General features: G+C 38.0%; 1 protein-coding gene and 2 pseudogenes across 3 annotated transcripts; 1 reads left to right on the top strand and 2 right to left on the bottom strand.

The window, feature by feature from the left end:
* Positions 1 to 1,621: 1,621 nt before the first annotated feature.
* Positions 1,622 to 18,912, top strand: LOC104597876 (Chaperone DnaJ-domain superfamily protein). 3 transcript variants are annotated; one of them, XM_088904041.1, is made up of 5 exons: positions 1,622 to 1,880; positions 4,914 to 6,694; positions 8,283 to 8,396; positions 8,617 to 8,766; positions 18,241 to 18,912. In XM_088904041.1, exons 2-5 carry the CDS (start codon positions 5,117 to 5,119, stop codon positions 18,379 to 18,381), a joined length of 1,983 nt encoding a protein of 660 aa, XP_088760167.1. In that variant the 5' UTR covers positions 1,622 to 1,880; positions 4,914 to 5,116; the 3' UTR covers positions 18,382 to 18,912. The 3 variants fall into 3 exon arrangements, with proteins under 3 accessions (XP_088760167.1, XP_088760169.1, XP_010257939.1); XM_088904043.1 differs by having other exon boundaries at positions 1,630 to 1,860; XM_010259637.3 differs by having other exon boundaries at positions 1,740 to 1,880; positions 4,866 to 6,694.
* On the bottom strand, positions 14,139 to 14,270 carry LOC148792077 (5.8S ribosomal RNA; annotated as a pseudogene).
* On the bottom strand, positions 14,469 to 15,667 carry LOC148792076 (18S ribosomal RNA; annotated as a pseudogene).
* Positions 18,913 to 19,120: the final 208 nt, after the last annotated feature.

Genomic DNA, 19,120 nt, shown 5'->3' with positions numbered 1-19,120 from the left:
TCTAGAGATTCATATTCAGGGACTAAACCTCCAAAAGTGTATAATATGAGATCTTGGGTGGATAGAGGACTTCCAACAGTAGCAAGAAGATCAGCTCAATTTCTTCTTGATTTTTAGTAAATATATTCTGTCATTGTATCTGATCCTTTCTTAAGATGAATCAAATCGTATTTAATCTGCATAACACGAGCACGAGATGGTGATGCATATGGGCGCTCAAGGCAACTCCAAACTTCATGAGATCAGATGCAGTGTACCCCACCACTTGGGCTAACACACTTTCAGTAAGAGAAGAAAGCAAACACCTGAGTAAAAACTGATCGATCTTGGGTTTTCCATTCATTGAAAGCATGATTAGGAATCTTCATTGATGAATTCGCTTGTTTCTTTATTAGAAAGAAAAGGAGATGGACATGGGAATGAATGTTCCATTGACATAGCCCATGAGTTTGTGGCCACGCAAAAGTGGAATGAATTGTGCATGCCACAAAAGGTAATTCTTACCATTTAGTTTTATTGTTATCAGACTTGCCAAATTAGAGAGAGAGAGAGAGAGAGAGTAATCGTATAACGTATTTTGAGATAATAGAAAGGAAGTTGAAGAAGATTTTCCTTCTGAAGTCATGGACGTTGGTCCATTGAATGCTTTGATACCATAATAACAAAATAGAAAGTAACAGAAGTTGTTGTTAGGCAGACATCAATCCTCTGGTGGTTGCCGAGAATTGTATTTTAAACTAACAATCAGACAGTTACATGTTTTTGAGTAGTTGTATACAGTTATAACTGTTTGTGCATAAACATAAAGAACATCATAGCTAGTGGAGACTAATGTGACAAGGAGGCTGTGCTAACAAGGATAAGTCACAATTATCCCATGAATTTTCATTTGCAATAAAACCATCTAAACTTTCACTTCGTGACAAATATCACATGGACATAAATTGTCCACCTGAGCTTTCTTTATTTTCTTTTCTTTGCCCTTTTTTCTTAAATCTAATTGACCCAAAAATACTTTTATTTTCTCAAATTGAAACCAACTAAAATAATAAGAATAATTTCATTGACATAGAAAGACAAGTTTCTTATTTAAAATATTGTTTCATTTCACTGATATGGATGTCTCTCTTCATCTTAAGATATAAAATTGTCTACTCATTTCTCTAATAATTAAGAAAACCAAACAAACCTTAAATTTATAAGACAGAAACCTATACCATTTCATTTGAATATTGAGTCCAACCATAAATTTGCAATATTATATTTAAAAAATTAATCGAATCATAAATTATTCCAATAAATAAGAAAAGGATAATTTGGGGATTTTAAAAATTTTAAATAGTTGAATGATTTTTTTAAACTTAATTAGGGAAATTCTAATGAAAGGTATTTGTTGTAAAGTAAAAATTTAAAGGGCCTTTTCACATATTAAAAAATTTCATAAGGGTAATTGCCACTAACCCCATATAGGTGGGTCTTTGTCAAAGATAAAAGTTGAGAGATAATTATCACTGATCGAACCCGGGTGATTTTTGTAATTTTCTTATCATAAAAAACAAATAAAACAAGGAAAACTTCCGATCCTAAACAAAGAAATAAAATTGGAGCTGAACCTTGACACGAGCCCTCGGCCGTTAGGTAGTCTATACTACCGTGCGCAGTACGCCTTTCGTTAGTTCTCCGTACAGACGCGTTTCGTAGCACTTGGCCTTTGGGTTCTCGCCTCTCGCAGACTCGGAATTTCATTTTCGCTAGACAACTCCATTTAATTTCTCTCCTACTCTTTGTCTTTCCTTTTTGGGTCTTCTGGACCTTCTGGTTAAGCAGAAGAAGAGGCACCAACGAACAAAGGCTTGAAAGGTGAACGTTTCTCTGAATAAGTAAGTCCTTTCGATCCGTTTTCGTGGAATTGATTTGTTTCATGTTTCCTACTGACGTTTTCGATCGATAGGAAGAACTGTTCTAATCTTATTCCATTAGACCTAAATTCTCCAAATTTTATGCGGTTTCGTTCTTTATATTTCTTTTTGATTTGGAAACTTTTCTTCTATTTAGGGTTTGTTTATTCTATTCAAAGAAGTGGTTGTATGAATAACTTTTGCCCTTAGCTTGAATTGGATTGTTGGAGAGGTGGCGGCTGGGGGACTTTGGTTTTGAAACCTGGGCTACCTTCTGGGGGAGTGAATCTCTTTTTTCCTGGTCATGTTTGGGGTTTTAAGATAAGCATGAAACAGACATAATGGTGTTCTTTTTCCCGGCTTCTCCGGGTATATTTGTTGATGATGTTATGTGGTGCTCGAATTTCGTTTAATTTCAATTCAATTTTGTCTTTCCTTGCTTGTATGCTGTTGTTTTGTCTATAATTTGGAAATATGGGTTTTTTTTTTTTTTTTTTTTCCTTCTTCCCCTGCCCGCTACTAAATAAGTTCTGGGATGTTACCTTTTATATGTTTTAGGCTTTATTTAAGGTTTATAAAGTTTTTTTTTTGGAGCACATATGATGCCCTTTTTCATACTCATTTGGGGTAAAAATATTATAAGTAGATAAAGATATATGAAATTGGGCACTTAAAGACAAAAAAACATCATGAAATGGTTCATGCAGATAGGGGGTTATAGCTAATTTTTAAGGGAGTGTTCGCCAATGTGTATGGTTTTTTTATTTAAAACAAAAAACAACTGCTATATGAGCAAAAAACATTAAGTATACAACCTTTTTGAGCGACAGTTTCCTACTCCATGGTCCATGCTGCTATACATATGTGAAGGCAAAGCAACATGAATATATATGACAACAAGGATATTTCTTGGAAATATGATTTGGTTCATGTTTCTAAGTTTGATTTCTTGTGAGTTTTGTTAAACACAAATATTCTAAAGTAATGTGGTTATTTGAAACAATGTTGTCAAAATCTTACGATTTATGATACGATTCACGATTTGAATCATGAATCCCAAGGGCTTCGATTCGAATATTATATCTGAATCCTTTTCTGCAAAAATCTTACGATTTTTGTTTAAATCCTACGATTTGGTTTTTAAATGTTACGGTTTTTACGATTCACTGCAATTCAAATAAATTCAATTAAGAATTAGTTCTCTACTTTGTTTATGTTTAGTTTTTCCATGGGAGACTTTTAATTTAAAGCCCTTACTAGATAATGACTTATTTACATTCTTCAAGACTAGAAGTTGAGTTTATTTTCTATCATATGTAACTTAAAGGGCCATTGTACATAGATTTGTTTGATTTCAATTCAAACTTGATTATATCATCTTAGACTTCTATTGTGTAATTGGTAAGTTCTATTGTTTTAAGTACATATATGGTAGATATAGATGAAAAGTAGGGTTAAATCACTTTCCTATATATTTAGCCTTTTAATATATCTATATTTAATTTTTTTGACAAGTTTGTATAAAATAGAAATAATCTTATGATTTACGATACGAAGATTCAATTTTCTCTATGATTTACAATACGATTACGATTTTCAAAACATTGATTTGGAATTAAAGGTTGGATTCCTTTATGAGTGTTTTTTTTTTTTTTTCTTTTGACTGCTGACCACGGTCTAAAGCATTGATCCAATCAGCCTGTTTAATATATTTGCGTTATGGGCATGTGGCATGGATGAAATGACCCAATTTTGGTGCCATTTAACCTGTATCTATTGTATCAGCCAATATACCCACTTTATCAGTCTTTGTTCGCTGAGCATCAACTAATACAAACCTTGATACTTAACAGACTAGCTGATACTCTGGCCAATACTCACATTAGCTCTCCAGATATTAACTCCACTCAATTCCCATAATTAACTCCTATATTTAATTTTTTTAATTCAAATAAACTCCTATTTACCTCCTTATAAAATTGTATGCTATTATGTGCTGTTTATGAAGGATTGAACTTGGGTCGTTCATGTGAAAAGCAAGAATTCTAACCACTATTCTATATTGCAATTTGTCAACATAACATGACTTTTAAGTTTTAACTTTTAAGCCACCTTTGTGAAAATTATTATTTTTTAAGTATTAATGTTATTTATATTGGCTTCCTAAGGTATATATTCTTGTTTTAGTTCTTTTACCATTTCCCAATGTTTCCTAAGTGCACACACTTCAACAAAATATTAAAATATGTTTTTTCATGTGTTTATACCTATTTATACTCATTTAAGCCTTAGCTTTATTCTTTTTTGATGTATCCATGTGTTTCCAAAGTGTATCCCAACACATCTCTTAAAATTGCCTTTCTAATACTCTTTGCGACCAATGCTTTGTATCTTTATGCTGAGAAATAGGTTTTTATCAAGGATCAAAACGGAGAAGATAATAACCATAATCATACAATCTTGACCAAAAGATAAAGGGCAGAACCATGATAAATAATTAATATAAAGGATAAATCCCTCACTATATCTCCTGTGTCAAGACTGATGCATAAAGCCCAATATAACCAATAACTTGGAGTATCAAATCCTAATTTAAAGCCTTCTAGAGATCCCTCACCTGGCCAAACTTTCTGCTAGGAAATTGGTTGACCTTCGAAATTCCTCTAAATGAGGTACTGACTTGGAGGCCAGGCTTTCACATGTCTAATCATAGTCCATAGTAAAGATTAGTGGTAGATTCTGGAGCAAGGCCATACTTTCAGCACTGATAGAATCTTTTTCTTAATCATTTCTGATCCAAGTTTTTCTCTAAAATGAGAGGAAGTATTCATCTTCACTAAATTTATTTTACCAAAGGCTCTTGTTTTCTGCTTTCATTGTGTCTACTTGTATTTTCCCTTTTCCCATTAATTTGACATACAGTTCTATTCTTTTATTGTTTCAATTTTTGTTCTCATACCGTGTCAGGATCCTTAACTATTTACTGCATTTGATTTGCCCAAACACTGATGGCAGTTAAATACAAGTGGGGCAAAGGAAAAAGAAAGAACCAGAGTAGCAAGATTTAATATGTCAAGTCCCAAGACGTTCCAGATTATAATTGCTTGAGAGATGGCAGTAGCAGTGAATAATAATATTTATCAACTGATGTTTGCCTGCAAAATTCCGCTCTTTTATGTATTTTCTTAGCCTCCAGAAGTAAACAAGAGGAAAGAAGAATGTCTAGGGGTCAATCTCAACCAAGAACTCAGTCTGGCAGGAGAACCCTAGAAAGATGCAAAGAGAAAGACAGAAATGATTCAGTCGTCTTCATTGATGTCGATACTGCTAATATTATTATCCTTGATGTTCCAGAGTCTTCTCAACCTTCACCTCGGGGTACCTTGATATCTGGGAAAGACAAAAGTATCCCATCTAGCAGTGTTATTAGCATTGATGATGACGAAATCTGCAATGATGGTAGTCCTAGAAATGGTGTTGAAGGTTGTGGTGATGGGGATAGTGATGCCACCTCAAGCAAGATGTCTCGTCATGCTTCTAACCAGTTGCATAATTCTGATGAATCAGATGGTGATGAGTGTCAGTTCATTTGGGAAAGAAAGTTCCCTGTGAAATTATCAAAATGCAAGAGGACATACTCTGGAAAAACCGTCCCCAGAAATTGCTTTACTCAAAATTCTGTTTCTGAGAGCTGTTCTGAAAGTGACAATTCTGACTGTGAACTTATGGAGGATTCTTTTGGAAATATACGTGAACAGTGGGAAAAAGCTTCTCTAAAGAAAAAAGGCATGGAGGGTGTTCAACATGGAAAATTTGGTACACAAGATCAGGCTAGTTCTTCTGGATCTCATACTGACAGTCAAAAGAATGTTGGAGTAGAAAACAAGGCTAACCATCCTGCACAATCACCAGTTCATTCTAGTTCAAGCAATGGTTATGATGAAAGAGTCAAGATTTCTACCTCAGTTACTAATGGTGTTACTGAAGGGACTTCTTGCAAACCCACTGGGAAAAAGCTTGTTGATGATCTGGATAGAATGCTAGACAAGGAAAAACAATTTTCTCAGAGAGAGGATGGCTTTCAGGGCAGAAGATTTGGCCATGTAAGAGCTTGTCCTCAGGATGGAGAAGCAAGTATTGCCAAGGAACCCTGTTGGTTCAACACCCAATCAGTGGATCAGGCAGACTTTATCCACAGGAATGTTAGCGTCCAGGACAAAAAGGCTTATTTTCAGAACATCCAGCATTTCGAACAGGTTGATAATGAAACTGTTGTTTGTTGGGAGAAAGATGACAAGTTTGATGAACAATCTCCTTCGTACAATCAGTCATCAAATGATACAAAAAACCAAAGGGCTAGCTTTGAGGAGGAACCAGTTTCAGGAGAACAATGTTTCTGCAAAGTACAGCCATGTTGTGGAGCAGGGCTTGATCATGATTTAGCTTTTTCTGTGGATAATGGTGGACCAACTTTTGGGATGTTTTCCTGTAACTCTCAAATGAATGATGAGTTAGAAGTCAATCATGACAAAGCTAATTGTCAGGACAAAGGTAAAGCTTTTGTTGAGGAAACATCAATGTGCAAAACTCGGCAAAATGAAAAGCAGGATAATCGCATGGATGGGAATCAACCACATGATGAGAGAAATCCTCCATTGCATATGCAGGATGGGGATGGTACACTGGATGTTCAGAATTATATAATTGGTAAAAGAGAGAAGTTAAAGGAAACTGATGAGTACAAGCATGCTGCAGAAGAAGAATGGGCGTCCAGACAACGGGAACTAAAAGTTCAGGTTTGGCATACTTAAACTTTTCTGATTTACCATTAGTTTCATGGAAATATTTATAGATTTTGGCATATTCTTCTACTTTCATATTTGATGTGGTGAAATTCCATGGTTGCTAAAAATTTATATGGTATTTTATGTTTTAGTTCATATATTTGGATTGGTCATACAAAATGATAAATGGACCTTTTTAAAAAAATCTTTTTGATCAACAACTATACAATGAGTAAAGAGAAGACAAGAGCCAACAACAATACAATGAGTAAAGAGAAAATACAGCAAATGCTGTGCACCCCACCACATCATACAATCAAAGATAAGACTTGCATCTGTTCCTCTGTCCTCCAACCAACTCCACCCATCTGACATGATTTTCATCCACCACTCTTGAGGGTAAGTTGGCCAAAATATTGACCGATAGGCTGAATGTGTGGTATACATTGAATCATTAAAATTCTGCTACTTCTAGAAGTACATTATGTAATAGAAGAAACCAATTCATTTCTACCAGTACAACTTTTCTATTTCAATATATTTTTCTACATTAATACTGGCTTTAGATGCTATGTTAGAAGCATACTTGATTTATCCAGTAGCCTAACTCACTCTTAGTATCTATGTCCCTTGTAACCTAAGGATGGGAATCCATCCTTTAATCCCATTATTGTGATACTGACACTAAGTACATTAAATTTGCTGAAGTTATTTCGTTATGGGGTTAAGTGCAATTCAAATACGTACAACTCTACCATTGCATTTCAAGTTTAACCTTTGAGCATCGGAAATAAGCTTACAGTGATTGTCCAGAATCCAATTTTTACGCATTTGAGAATTGGAGTACAATCAGATGCTGACACTGTCCTGTTAAGCTGCTCAGTACAAACTCTTCAAACCCAGGAGAACATAAACATGATCACCAATGAATATGGAATAAAATTTGCCTGGGCTTTGCCACATGATTACTGTTCAGTTTTTTATCAGTCGTGATTACTGCTCATTTTAATAACTCATGGAAAATATTATCTTTCATGAAGACACAAAGAGAACTTAATAAGCTTCAACCCAACTATGTCTGGTTGGCCTTTTTGAAAAACAAATATATGCTAATAATATAATATGTGAGGCTGCATTGTAGATAGCTATGTGGTGGGTTGGTTTAAGTTGCTCTTTTTGATTGTTAAATGCCAAAAATATTTAACAAGGCAGGGAAATTCAAAGTAAAAAAAAGGTCATTAGAGTTCAAAATTTAGATTCATCTCAAGTTCTCAACCTTTTTTTACCTTTCATTTGAGTAGATGTTTTGATTTCTTCAAATATAACTATGCCATACAAGGTTGCTGGAGATGATTTGACATTCAACATTTGTAATACAATCAAAATTTGGAATTGTTTTCTTGCTTTGACTGAAACCAATTGATGTGTTTATTGATTGAAAAAAGTTTGTGGTTTAACTTTTAACTGCATCATTGTAAGTATCCATGTTGTTCCACTGCAATCTGTCAGACTTTTATTTGATTATTTGCTCTCCAGCATCTTAGATCAATTGTAAGTGGTGCAGAAAATGATATCTTAAATATAAACTATTCTTCTGCAGGCAGAAGAAGCACAGCGGTTACGAAAGAGAAAAAGGGCTGAAACTATGCGCTTATTGGACATGGAGAGAAGGCAAAAGCAAAGGGTAGAAGAAATGCGAGAAACACAAAAGAAGGTTGGTTTCAGTTCTTTTTCCTCAATTTCCTTGGTTAAGGCCATCTTTTCTTTACCTTCTCTGTGGTGTACCCTATGCACTTCTTTTCTTGAATTTTAAGCTATCAAAATTTCTTCAAATTTTTATTAGGATTATAGGATGTAGTTCTTGCATGTTTCCAAGATTTTGTTTGTTTTTTAATTGCTTTCCCTTCTTTGTATGTTCAATGATGCTAATTCAGGATGAGGAAACTATAAATCTGAAAGAGCAACTTCGTGTTGAAGTAAGAAGGGAACTTGAGAAATTGGAAGGGCGATATACTGATATGGCTTCACTGCTCCGTGGCTTAGGCATCCAGGTTGGAGGTGGTCTGTTTCCCTTGTCACACGAGGTGAGTTACATGTGCTTCACATTATTACTTGAAATTTTAGCCATAATAAACTGCTACATAAGTAAATAACCTGATATGCCTCTTAAGTCACTCAAACATCTCATGGACCAAAATGTTCTAGTGTATCTTAGCAAGGTTCTCTGTCATAATGTCTCAAAAATTCAATCAAAATGTAGATTTATTAGGAAAAATGAGCATTCTATTATTCATCAAAGAAGTTTTTTGTTTGTGAATCACTATTTGATGTTTTGATACAGTAATGCTTTGAGGTATCTCGCCCTATCTATGCCATTTTATGGGCATTTTGACAATTTAAATGCTGTAATGCAACATTACTGACATGGATGCCCTTCACTAGTTTCTGTTAAGATGTTAAAGCATTGGAATATTTTATTTCCTATGAAGGAGTAATTCAAGGCACTTCATTTGCCTAAAGTAACCTCTTCAAAGTGTGTGCAAGACTCACGAGTACACATTTCCTAATACATGGATAAATATGTAGGCAAGATGTAAGTGGGTTTCACAAAGCCTATTGATTTCTTTCAGTTTACCACAGAGTAGCAAGAAACGGGTCATATTTATATATGACATATGTTACTTGACCAGAAGTTGAAGGGGAAGGGGAAATAGAATTAACAAAGTTGATAATGGAATTATTTGGACTTTAGAGCAATAAAATTGTTTGGCTGATTACACAAGTTCTATCTTCTACTGCAATGTTTTTCTTTTTTTTTTTTTTTGAGACAAGGTTAAGTAAGAATTATATTAAGCAGAACAAAACTTGTACAACAAGATGATGTACACAGAGACTGATAAAAAAACTGCCCTGGCAGCACTATACACCCACCCTGCTTTACAAAAAGATTCATATACAAAAAGGGAGCTGAGACTTGTATTGTTGAAGCACAAATAGCCCATAAGCCAGGAATGCATTTTCCCCAGAATTTTCTGAAAAATAGAATCTGAAGAACTACTCTCATTTTTGAAGATTCTTGCATTTCTATCCTGCAATAAGCACCAAAATACCACTGCTAGAACTATGTTCCAGATGAGTTTTCTTCTTTTGCTTAGACCCTCCACTCTCCAGCCTTTTAAGAACTCCACTACTGATCCTGGACTACAGCTTTGCACCTCAAAAAGTTTAGTTACTCTGGACCAAATCTCAGAAGAGTAATGACAATGTAACAGCAGATGGTCCACAGATTCTGAGTGATCTTCACAGAGAACACAAAAGTCCAAAAGCATGCCCTTCCACAGGAGATTATCCCTGGTTAGGATTTTGGTTAAGTAGTCCAGACAAAGCAATTTTTGAGAGAACATTTTTGCACCAAATGATTTTGGCGGGAACTAACTGCTCTTCTCTACTGGTTAAAGCATTGTGAAAAGATTTGACTGTGAATTTTCCTGTCTTATCCCATTGCCAAACACTATAGTTGGCCCTTCCAATTTCTACTTCTGTGTTATAAAGAAAGTTCATCATTTCCATCATTGCATCCGCCTCCCAATCATTTAAATTTCTTCTAAACTGAGGAAGCTACATCACATTTCCATCTTTCAGCTGCATATAGTCGGCTACTTTGGATTCCTTGTCCACTGCCACTTCAAAGAGGTTAGGAAAAGCTTCTGCCAGTGGTCTTTCACTGCACCATACATCATTCCAGAACTCCACCCTCAGGCCTCAGCCCATCTCCAATCTTAAACTTCACCCCTTTTGCAAAAGCACCATAAGCCGTTTCAATTCCTTTCCAGACTGAGCATCCATAGGACTGTTTAGCAGTTCCTGGTCCCACCCTAGATTTCTGTCACCATACCTGGAAAGGATCACTCTCTAAAGACCTTGATTTTCTCCAAAACACCAAAACTATTTTCCCATGAGGGCAGTATTGAAATCCTTTACTCTTCTCACTCCTAAACCACCCTGGGTTTTTGGTTTACAGACTTAGTTGCAGTTGACTGGATGAAACTTCTTCTCTTCTTTCCAACGTCTCCAAAGGAAATCTCTCATCTTCTTTTCTAGGATGTTGGCCATTCCTGTTGGTATTGAGTACATTGAGAGTAAATACAGAGGAAGGGAGGATAGCACACTTTTCACCAAAGTAATTTTGCCTCCATAGGATAGGTATTTTGATTTCCAAGAGGCAAGTTTTTTTTGTTTTTTGATAAAATGTCCAAGAGGCAAGTTTTTTCTCAACTCTTTCAACAATTGGCTCCCAAATAGATTTGGAGTTGCACCTTGCACCCAAAGGCATTCCTAGGTATTTTTGATGTAACTTTCCCACCTTACATCCCCACTCCTCAGCCCATTGGGAGAGTTCCTGCACCTCCCCCGTAGGTACCAGCTCACTTTTGTTCACAAAACAGGAGTGTATCATTAGCATACTGTAGAAGAGCTACTTCCACCCTCTCATTCCCCACTTCAAAACTTTCCCACAAGAAGTTCCATTTATCAGAAGTGAGAAAGAGGGTGTCTGGGTGTGGTGACGCACACTTCCATAAGTCACCACACCCTCTTTCTTCTCATGGGCAAAACATACAGTGTTAAAATTACCTCCTATAATCCAGGAATGTTCCCATCTTTCTCTAACTCCATCAAGCTCTGTCCAGAAGCTTTCCCTCAAACCATTATCAGGGCCATAAACAGAGGGGAGAGTGAATTCCCAGCCATCCTCTAATAAGTAACACCATAGAGAGATGGAGAACTGCCCCACTTCTGTGCCTTTCACTTCAATCAGATCTGTATCCCAGATGACTACCAAACCCCCTGGAATGCCTACAGTTGGTAGAGAAACCCAGTTACAACTAATATTGCCCCAAATACCTCTGATAAGGTGACCTTCCATAAGTTCCATTTTAGTTTCTTGCAAACAAAGAAAAGCTGCCTTCCAGTTTTTTACAAAGGAGCTTGTTACCATTCTTTTGCGACCTGAATTCAGGCCCCATATATTCCAGGAGACTATCTTCATGGCTGACTCCCAACTTTTGTCTTAAGATAAGAGAAAACGACTTCTTCAAGGGGCAGTCCTCCTCCTGTTCCCCTTACCATCTTTTACTGCTGCTCCCGTATTATCATTTAACCCCCATGCAAGCCTGAATAGTTTTCCTGCCCTTCTTACCTTCCAGAGTTCTTCTCTCCACCTCCATTAGGAAAGTTAAATTTTCTTCCTCCATGTCCTCAATTGGTACCTTCAAAAATGCACCAAATTCCATGAACTTATAAAAGACCCAAGTTCTTCTCACTACTGCAATGGTTGTTGAATTTCATTTACCAATTTTATTAGATACATGTAGGTTATAACAGCTTCACATGACTTTGAAGTTTAATTAAGAGGGTTTCAGACTTGTTCCCCTTACACAATGTAATATATTTATGGGTGGAAAATGGCAATTGGGGTTGGCTAGAGCATGACTTGTTCCCCTTACACGGCACACTAGACACCCTTTGTGGGTTCTAGGTTAGCGCACAGTTGGGCACCATAACCCAACTTTCGGTTCATCTCACATTGTCAGTTCTACTTACCAAAAATGGCCCACTTGGAGCTCTCGATTCTATGGCACGACTCAATAGAGCAGCCACACCATCCTACCTATTTAAAGTTTGAGAATAGGTCGAGGGTGTTGCGCCCCCGATGCCTCTAATCATTGGCTTTACATGATACAACTTGCACCCGGGCTCCAACTATCCTGAGGGAAACTTTGGAGGGAACCAACTACTAGACGGTTCGGTTAGTCTTTCACCCCTAACCCAAGTCAGACGAACGATTTGCACGTCAGTATCGTTGCGGGCCTCCACTAGAATTTCCTCTAGCTTCACCCCACTCAGACATAGTTCACCATCTTTCGGGTCCCAACAAGTATGCTCTCACTTGAACCCTTCTCAGAAGAACTAAGTCGGTTGGCGGTGCAACCCACAAGGGGGTCCCGCTAGTTAGCTTCCTTGCGCCTTATGGGTTTACTCACCCGTTGACTTGCACGCATGTCAGACTCCTTGGTCTGTGTTTCAAGATTGGCAGAATGGGGAACTCATAGGCCAATGCCTGGGGCATGCAAGTGCCAAGGCATGCCCAAGGGCGCATGCTACCTTCCATTATTGTGACGACGTCTCCATGGCATAACGCGACAGCCCGGGCTTAGGGTGCCGTCGCAATTTGCATCGGTCCGCTCCTCGAGCCGAGTGGCGGACCGACTCTCGCCATTCCGTATCTGATCAGGAAGCATCACTGGCCCCCATCTGCTTACCTCCCGACAATTTCAAGCACCCTTTGACTCTTTTCAAAGTCCTTTTCATCTTCCCTTGCAATATTTGTTCGCTATCAGTCTCTCGCTAGTATTTAGCCTTGGACGGAGTTTACCACCCAATTGGGGCTGCATTCCCCATAACCTGACTCATCGATAGCGCCTCATGGTGCAATAGGGTCTGGGCATGACGGGGCTCTCACCCTCTCTGGCGCCCCCTTCCAGGGGACTTGGGCCCAATCTTTCGCTGAGGACTCTTCTACAGACTACAATTTGGTCGACGGAGGCTGCTTGATTCTCAAGTTGGGCTGGTCCCGATTTGCTCATTGTTACTAGGGGAATCCATGTTAGTTTCTTTTCCTTCGCTTATTAATACGCTTAAATTCAGCAGGTGGCCCCGCCTGACCTAGGGTCGCAAGGTAGGCTCTGTCAACAATGGATCCCTCATCGAGTCACACACTCGACACTCCAATGACAACACAGTGTGCACGACATCCAACGTTCCACCACCTAAGATCGAACCACCAACCACCGTGGCACTTTGTTGTTGGGGACCATCATTTGGGCCAGCCGCACCAAAACGACACTAGAGGCCAACATCTGCACCAACTCTCCAACACTCGATGGGGCGAGGGAGGGAGGGGCAACGATGCATGATGCCCAAGCAGGCGTGCCGTTGGCCCAAGGGCCTCGGGCGCAACTTGCATTCAATTGCAGAGATTTCATTAATTGATTAAGTGATAAAAAACATTCAGTTGGAGTTAAAGTAACTTCTTACAAATGCCACTAAAGCTAAAAATACAGAAAAAATTACAGTTGAGCCCAAAAAGCAGAGCTCCTATTCACCCCTTGTCTAGCTAACCCATATGCAGAGGAGTTTGCACTTCTCTTTATCCAAGTGCATCAAACTTCCATATCTTTTGTTAGCTAGTTGTATTTCCTCTTTTCATTGTCATAGCTCCATAGTCTTGAATTTTCTTCTTTTAAACAATTCACTACAGTTTCAGTGTCTCCTAAGATCAGCTTGTTTATGTTCAAGTCAGCCCTTTGAATCCCTTATAGAGCTGGTAAAATCTCAGCCCTCAATGAGTCCCCTATTCCAATTGGGCTAGAAAACATAGCCATCACAATCCCTCTTTCGTCCCTTAAGACTCCCCCTATTCCACGTTCAAAGACTTGATGGTTCACGGGATTCTACAATTCACACCAAGTATCGCATTTCACTACATTCTTCATCGATGCTAGAGTCGAGATATCCATTTCTGAGAGTCATTTTTGGATACAGAGGCAAACACCCAACAATGTTGGGATTGTGCACCCTTCCGTGGAGATTCTTTGGCGCCATGTGCGCCTAGAGTTGGTTGTTAGCTCGGAGGCCCCAAGACAAGGTGTCGAGCAATCCTAGCAAGCGAAAGATGGCCATGGAGGTCATACCCCAAGAACACCCCTCGAGGGCCCTTGCGGGCATCACATGATCCTTCCGCAGGTTCACCTACGAAAACCTTGTTACGACTTCTCCTTCCTCTAAATGATAAGGTTCAGTGGACTTCTCGCGATGTCGCGAGCGGCGAACCACCCACTTTGTCGCGATCCGAACACTTCACTGAACCATTCAATTGGTAGGAGTGAAGTGTGTACAAAGGGTAGGGATGTAGTCAATGCGAGTTGATGACTCACACTTACTAGGAATTCCTTGTTGAAACCAACAATTGCAATGATTTATCCCATCATGATGAAATTTTCAAATATTACCCGGGCCTGTTGGCCAAGGCTATAGACTCGTTGAATACATCAATGTAGTGCACGTGCGGCCCAAAACATCTAAGGGCATCACAAACTTGTTATTGCATCAAACTTCCGTGGCCTAAATGGCCATAGTCCCTCTAAGAAGCTGGTCACTGAGGGTGCCTCTGCATAGCTAGTTAGCAAGCTGAGGTCTTGTTCGTTAATGGAATTAACTAGACAAATTGCTCCACCAAGAACAACCATGCACCACCACCCATAGAATCAAGAAAGAGCTCTCAGTTTGTCAATCCTTACTATGTCTAGACCTGGTAAGTTTCCTTGTGTTGAGTCAAATTAAGCCGTAGGCTCCACTCCTAGTGGTGCCCTTCCGTCAATTCCTTTAAGTTTCAGCCTTGTGACCATACTCCCCCTGGAACCCAAAGAATTTGATTTCTCATAAGGTGCCAGTGGAGTCCTAAAAGCAACACCCGCCGATCCTTGGTCGGCATCGTTTATGGTTGAGACTAGGATGGTATCTGATCATCTTCGAGCCCCTAATTTTCATTCTTGATTAATGAAAACATCATTGGCAAATGCTTTTGCAGTAGTTCTCCTTTCATAAATCCAAGAATTTCACCTTTGACTATGAAATACGAATGCCCCCAACTATCCTTGTCGATCATTACTCTGATCCCAAAGGTCAACGTAATAGGACCAAAATCCTATGATGTTATCCCATGCTAATGTATCCAGAGTGTAGGCTTGCTTTGAGCACTCTAATTTCTTCAAAGTAACAGCACCGGAGGCATGACCCGGCCAATTAAGGCCAGGAATGAATCGCCGGTAGAAGGGACGAGACCACTGGTGCACACCGCAAGGCGGATCAGTCGGCCCAACCCGTCCAACTACAAACTTTTTAATGCCTTGTTGGATAGGATATGTATAAATTCAGTTTTTTTTTTTTTTTTTCTTCCTGAATGAAAAGGGGGAGCTCTATGGAATGATTTTTGCGCAAAAGTGGGGGAGGGGGTGTGAGGGAAGGAATTAGGAACATATATTATTTATGTTTTTTTGATAATTGAATTGTGATTTATTAATCAAATGATAGATAGTACAGGCATCCCAAGGAGAGTCATGAGGTGCAACCTCTCAAAGAAAATTACAGAGACAACAGTAGTGAAAAGATTACAAAACAGCCCAGTACAAACTTTCCCTATTGACCCCTTGTTTGGCAAGACAATCAGCCAATGCATTTGCCGACCTTCTCACCCCGTGTAGGCTAATATTCATACTTTTTGAACAGCTAATCTATGTTCTAGAAAGCTAAGTGGTTAACTGGGACATAGATTTTTTATGTTCTAATCATACTTTTTGAACAGTAATTTTTGGAGTGCATCTTGATTCTTCTTGCAAGGAGAATCTGTCTAAATTAAAAAATGGCAGTCATCTTCCAACTGCATGACTTATGAAAAATCTGTCTTGGTTGATCCATAGCCCTAAATGCTCCATTTTCCACTGTTTTACAGTTTTAGTGATTGAGGAAGGAATTTTCTTATTCAATTTCTTTATCTTTTTTTCCCCATTTTCCCTATTGGTAATATTATCTGTTTCTATTTCTTTTTGAAATAGACTGAAACTTTAGCCCTAAATGCTCCATTTTCCACTGTTTTACAGTTTTAGTGATTGAGGAAGGAATTTTCTTATTCAATTTCTTTATCTTTTTTTCCCCATTTTCCCTATTGGTAATATTATCTGTTTCTATTTCTTTTTGAAATAGACTGAAACTTTCCCTTCTTTCTAGAAATAGGGCTATCCTTATCATTGAATCTATGACTGGATGGTAGGACTGCCAGAAATGGGAACCAGCAACCAAAATGGTCATTTTTTGGTTTGTCCAGCTCTTAGAAATATTGACTTGGTGAAACTTATCTCATTAACACGTTTAAATATGTTATATACCCTCTAATATTTATTGTTGTAAACTTATTTTGATGTAAAATAGCTTTAAAAGATAATCTATAATGATTTTCAATTTTTTGCTTTCTATATTTTTTTATTTGAAATAGTCGTATGGTTACACTGGACGGTCTAACTGTTGAATCTGTACAACTGAAAGAGGAGGGGTAACCATTACTATTAACATCTAAGTTTTCCATGGCTGAGCATTTAAGCATTCATGAAAATTTGGAGATCCCATGTCATGCCATTTTAGTTAACTCATGTGGTGGATATCTAAGGAACTTTATGCTAAAGGAAAAATATGAGATAAGGGTGATTATGCCTATTTTTGAAAAGCATGGGGAGGTTTCAACTCATTTCAGAAAGTACAGGGAAAACTGTAAGTAATTATCCCTCAACAGAATATGCAAGATGACCCCATAAAGTGCCTTCCTCCTGAGGCATATTCTCTGTATGCTTTTAAAAAGAAGTATCTGCCTCATCAAATACTTGAAATAAAAGTGTGCTTCTCTTCAATCATGTTTCATGGAGTGTGGCTTAGAGGCACATGTCCCATGGTTTTTGTAAAGCTCACCAAGGTTTTGTATCATTTTGGTGTTTGAATTCATATCTAACAAAGCATGCCATGTTTATGGGACAATCATTTTAGAAATTGTCACAGGTTTGAATTTTATCTATATTTTGTAGGCAAAACACAGTGATCCCAGTGGCAGAATTCCCACTTTTTACAAAAAATGCCTACATTTGGTCCATAACTAGTCCACCACTCGCAATACCCAGATAGTTGGGACCAACATTGCATCATGGCCCTTCTACCTTTTCCTAAAATATAATAAAAATTTTCAGGAATTTTAGTAGTAAACGGGTTTATGCACCTTTCGAATACCTTTCCCTACAGACATGGTGGACCCATGAAAAAAAAAGCTAAAAAACACAATTAAGCACAGGTGCCACCTTATCTGTAGGGTCAGGCATCCAAGAGTTGCATAAACTTGTTTACTAGCAATCCTCTAAACTTTTAATGTTTATGAAGTTTCTTATGACATCCATAGCATTTGTTGAAATGTACTATTCTTATTTATTTTATTCAGGAAACTAATATATCCTGTTCCCGTGAGGGCTAAAGGGAATAATGTTTGAATGTTATGAACTTACAAGTAGCCATGCAATATCCAGTGTCAGCATTGTTTCTTTTGGTGTTAATTAGGGGTGCAACTTGGGTGGGCTTGGGTTGGGATCAAATTTGAATGGGCCCAGCCTGGAAACCCAGTCCTGATGCAATATAAATTCTTCAAATCGGGTAACCAACTTGCACCTTTAGTGTTAATATGGTTATGAATGCTATGATATCAATTACTCCTTAGATGATATTCATCAGTTTATGAACCCATAGTACTATCACTATTACCTTGCTGATATTCATCACTTTATGAACTAATCGGTCTGCTTTGTATTCATGTAATTACTGCTACTTTCTGAAATTTCTCTTGAGATCTTTGTATTCATGTAATTATTGCATCTATTGAAAAAATGATAATAGTTATAGCATCATAATAGGTACATGCGGCTTATAAACAAGCCTTGCTAAGGTTCCATCCAGATAGAGCATCAAGAACTGACATACGCCAGCAGGTTGAGGCAGAGGAGAAGTTCAAGCTTATTTCTCGCTTGAAAGAGAAACTTTTACTGACAGCGTAAGGCATGAGTTGCAGGATTAAATTTTAGTGAGTTCACTCTGTCAAAGTGGTATAGCCTGAAGAATGTTCTGGGAGCATCTGTCACTCCCGGCTTCATGATTTCTCATATGGAAGTCATTGTGTTATTTTTAGCTAGATTTTCTAACCCTAGGGGAGAAACTATTTCTGTATAGCAAGAGCGTATTTTTGTTATTTTTTATGTATCATGGGCGAAAGAAATTGATGTTAACTTGTACAAGCATTGTGGACACATTATTGTAGAACCGCTGGACCTCATGCAGCGAACATTCAGGACAAAGCAGATGCGGTATTTTAGGTGGTAGGCAGTATTGGATGGTCCATTGGTGCTCTATCAAGAGAGGTGTACCGTGGTTTTCTGATTGTAATTTGTGTCCGGATTGTCTCAAATTTTCATTTGTTTGGTCACTGTTCCATAAAGGCATGTAACCATTATACCATGAATCCATGAGATCGACTCAAAAGTTTGATATATGCATCAATCGTGTAGTCAGATTGTTGGTTGTTTGACGGATGTACTCGTCTTTTTTTCTTTTACTTTATTTTGGGGTGATGACAGGCGTAAGCTGCTCTTTTTTTTTATTCCTTTCTGGGAAGGCCATGGATTTTGGTGCTTTTGATTCCAGTCTAAATTTTTAGTAATGCTTTGATGCAAGAAAGGGGAAGGCTGGATTGCCGTCAAGCTAGATATGTCTAATTGATTATGATATATCCTTCTTAAA

The sequence above is a fragment of the Nelumbo nucifera genome, chromosome 4 (assembly GCF_055504915.1).
Source record: "Nelumbo nucifera cultivar China Antique chromosome 4, China Antique-T2T, whole genome shotgun sequence".
Lineage (NCBI taxonomy): Eukaryota > Viridiplantae > Streptophyta > Magnoliopsida > Proteales > Nelumbonaceae > Nelumbo > Nelumbo nucifera.
The sequence above is the reverse complement of the archived record's forward strand: the minus strand, read 5'-3'. Positions and strand labels throughout refer to the sequence as shown.

Coding starts and splice junctions, on each gene's coding strand:
- LOC104597876 (XM_088904041.1), top strand. CDS start 5,117: ATGTCTAGGGGTCAATCTCAACCAAGAACTCAGTCTGGCAGGAGAACC. Junction 6,695..8,282: donor AACGGGAACTAAAAGTTCAG/GTTTGGCATACT, acceptor ATTCTTCTGCAG/GCAGAAGAAGCACAGCGGTT. Junction 8,767..18,240: donor TGTTTCCCTTGTCACACGAG/GTGAGTTACATG, acceptor GCATCATAATAG/GTACATGCGGCTTATAAACA.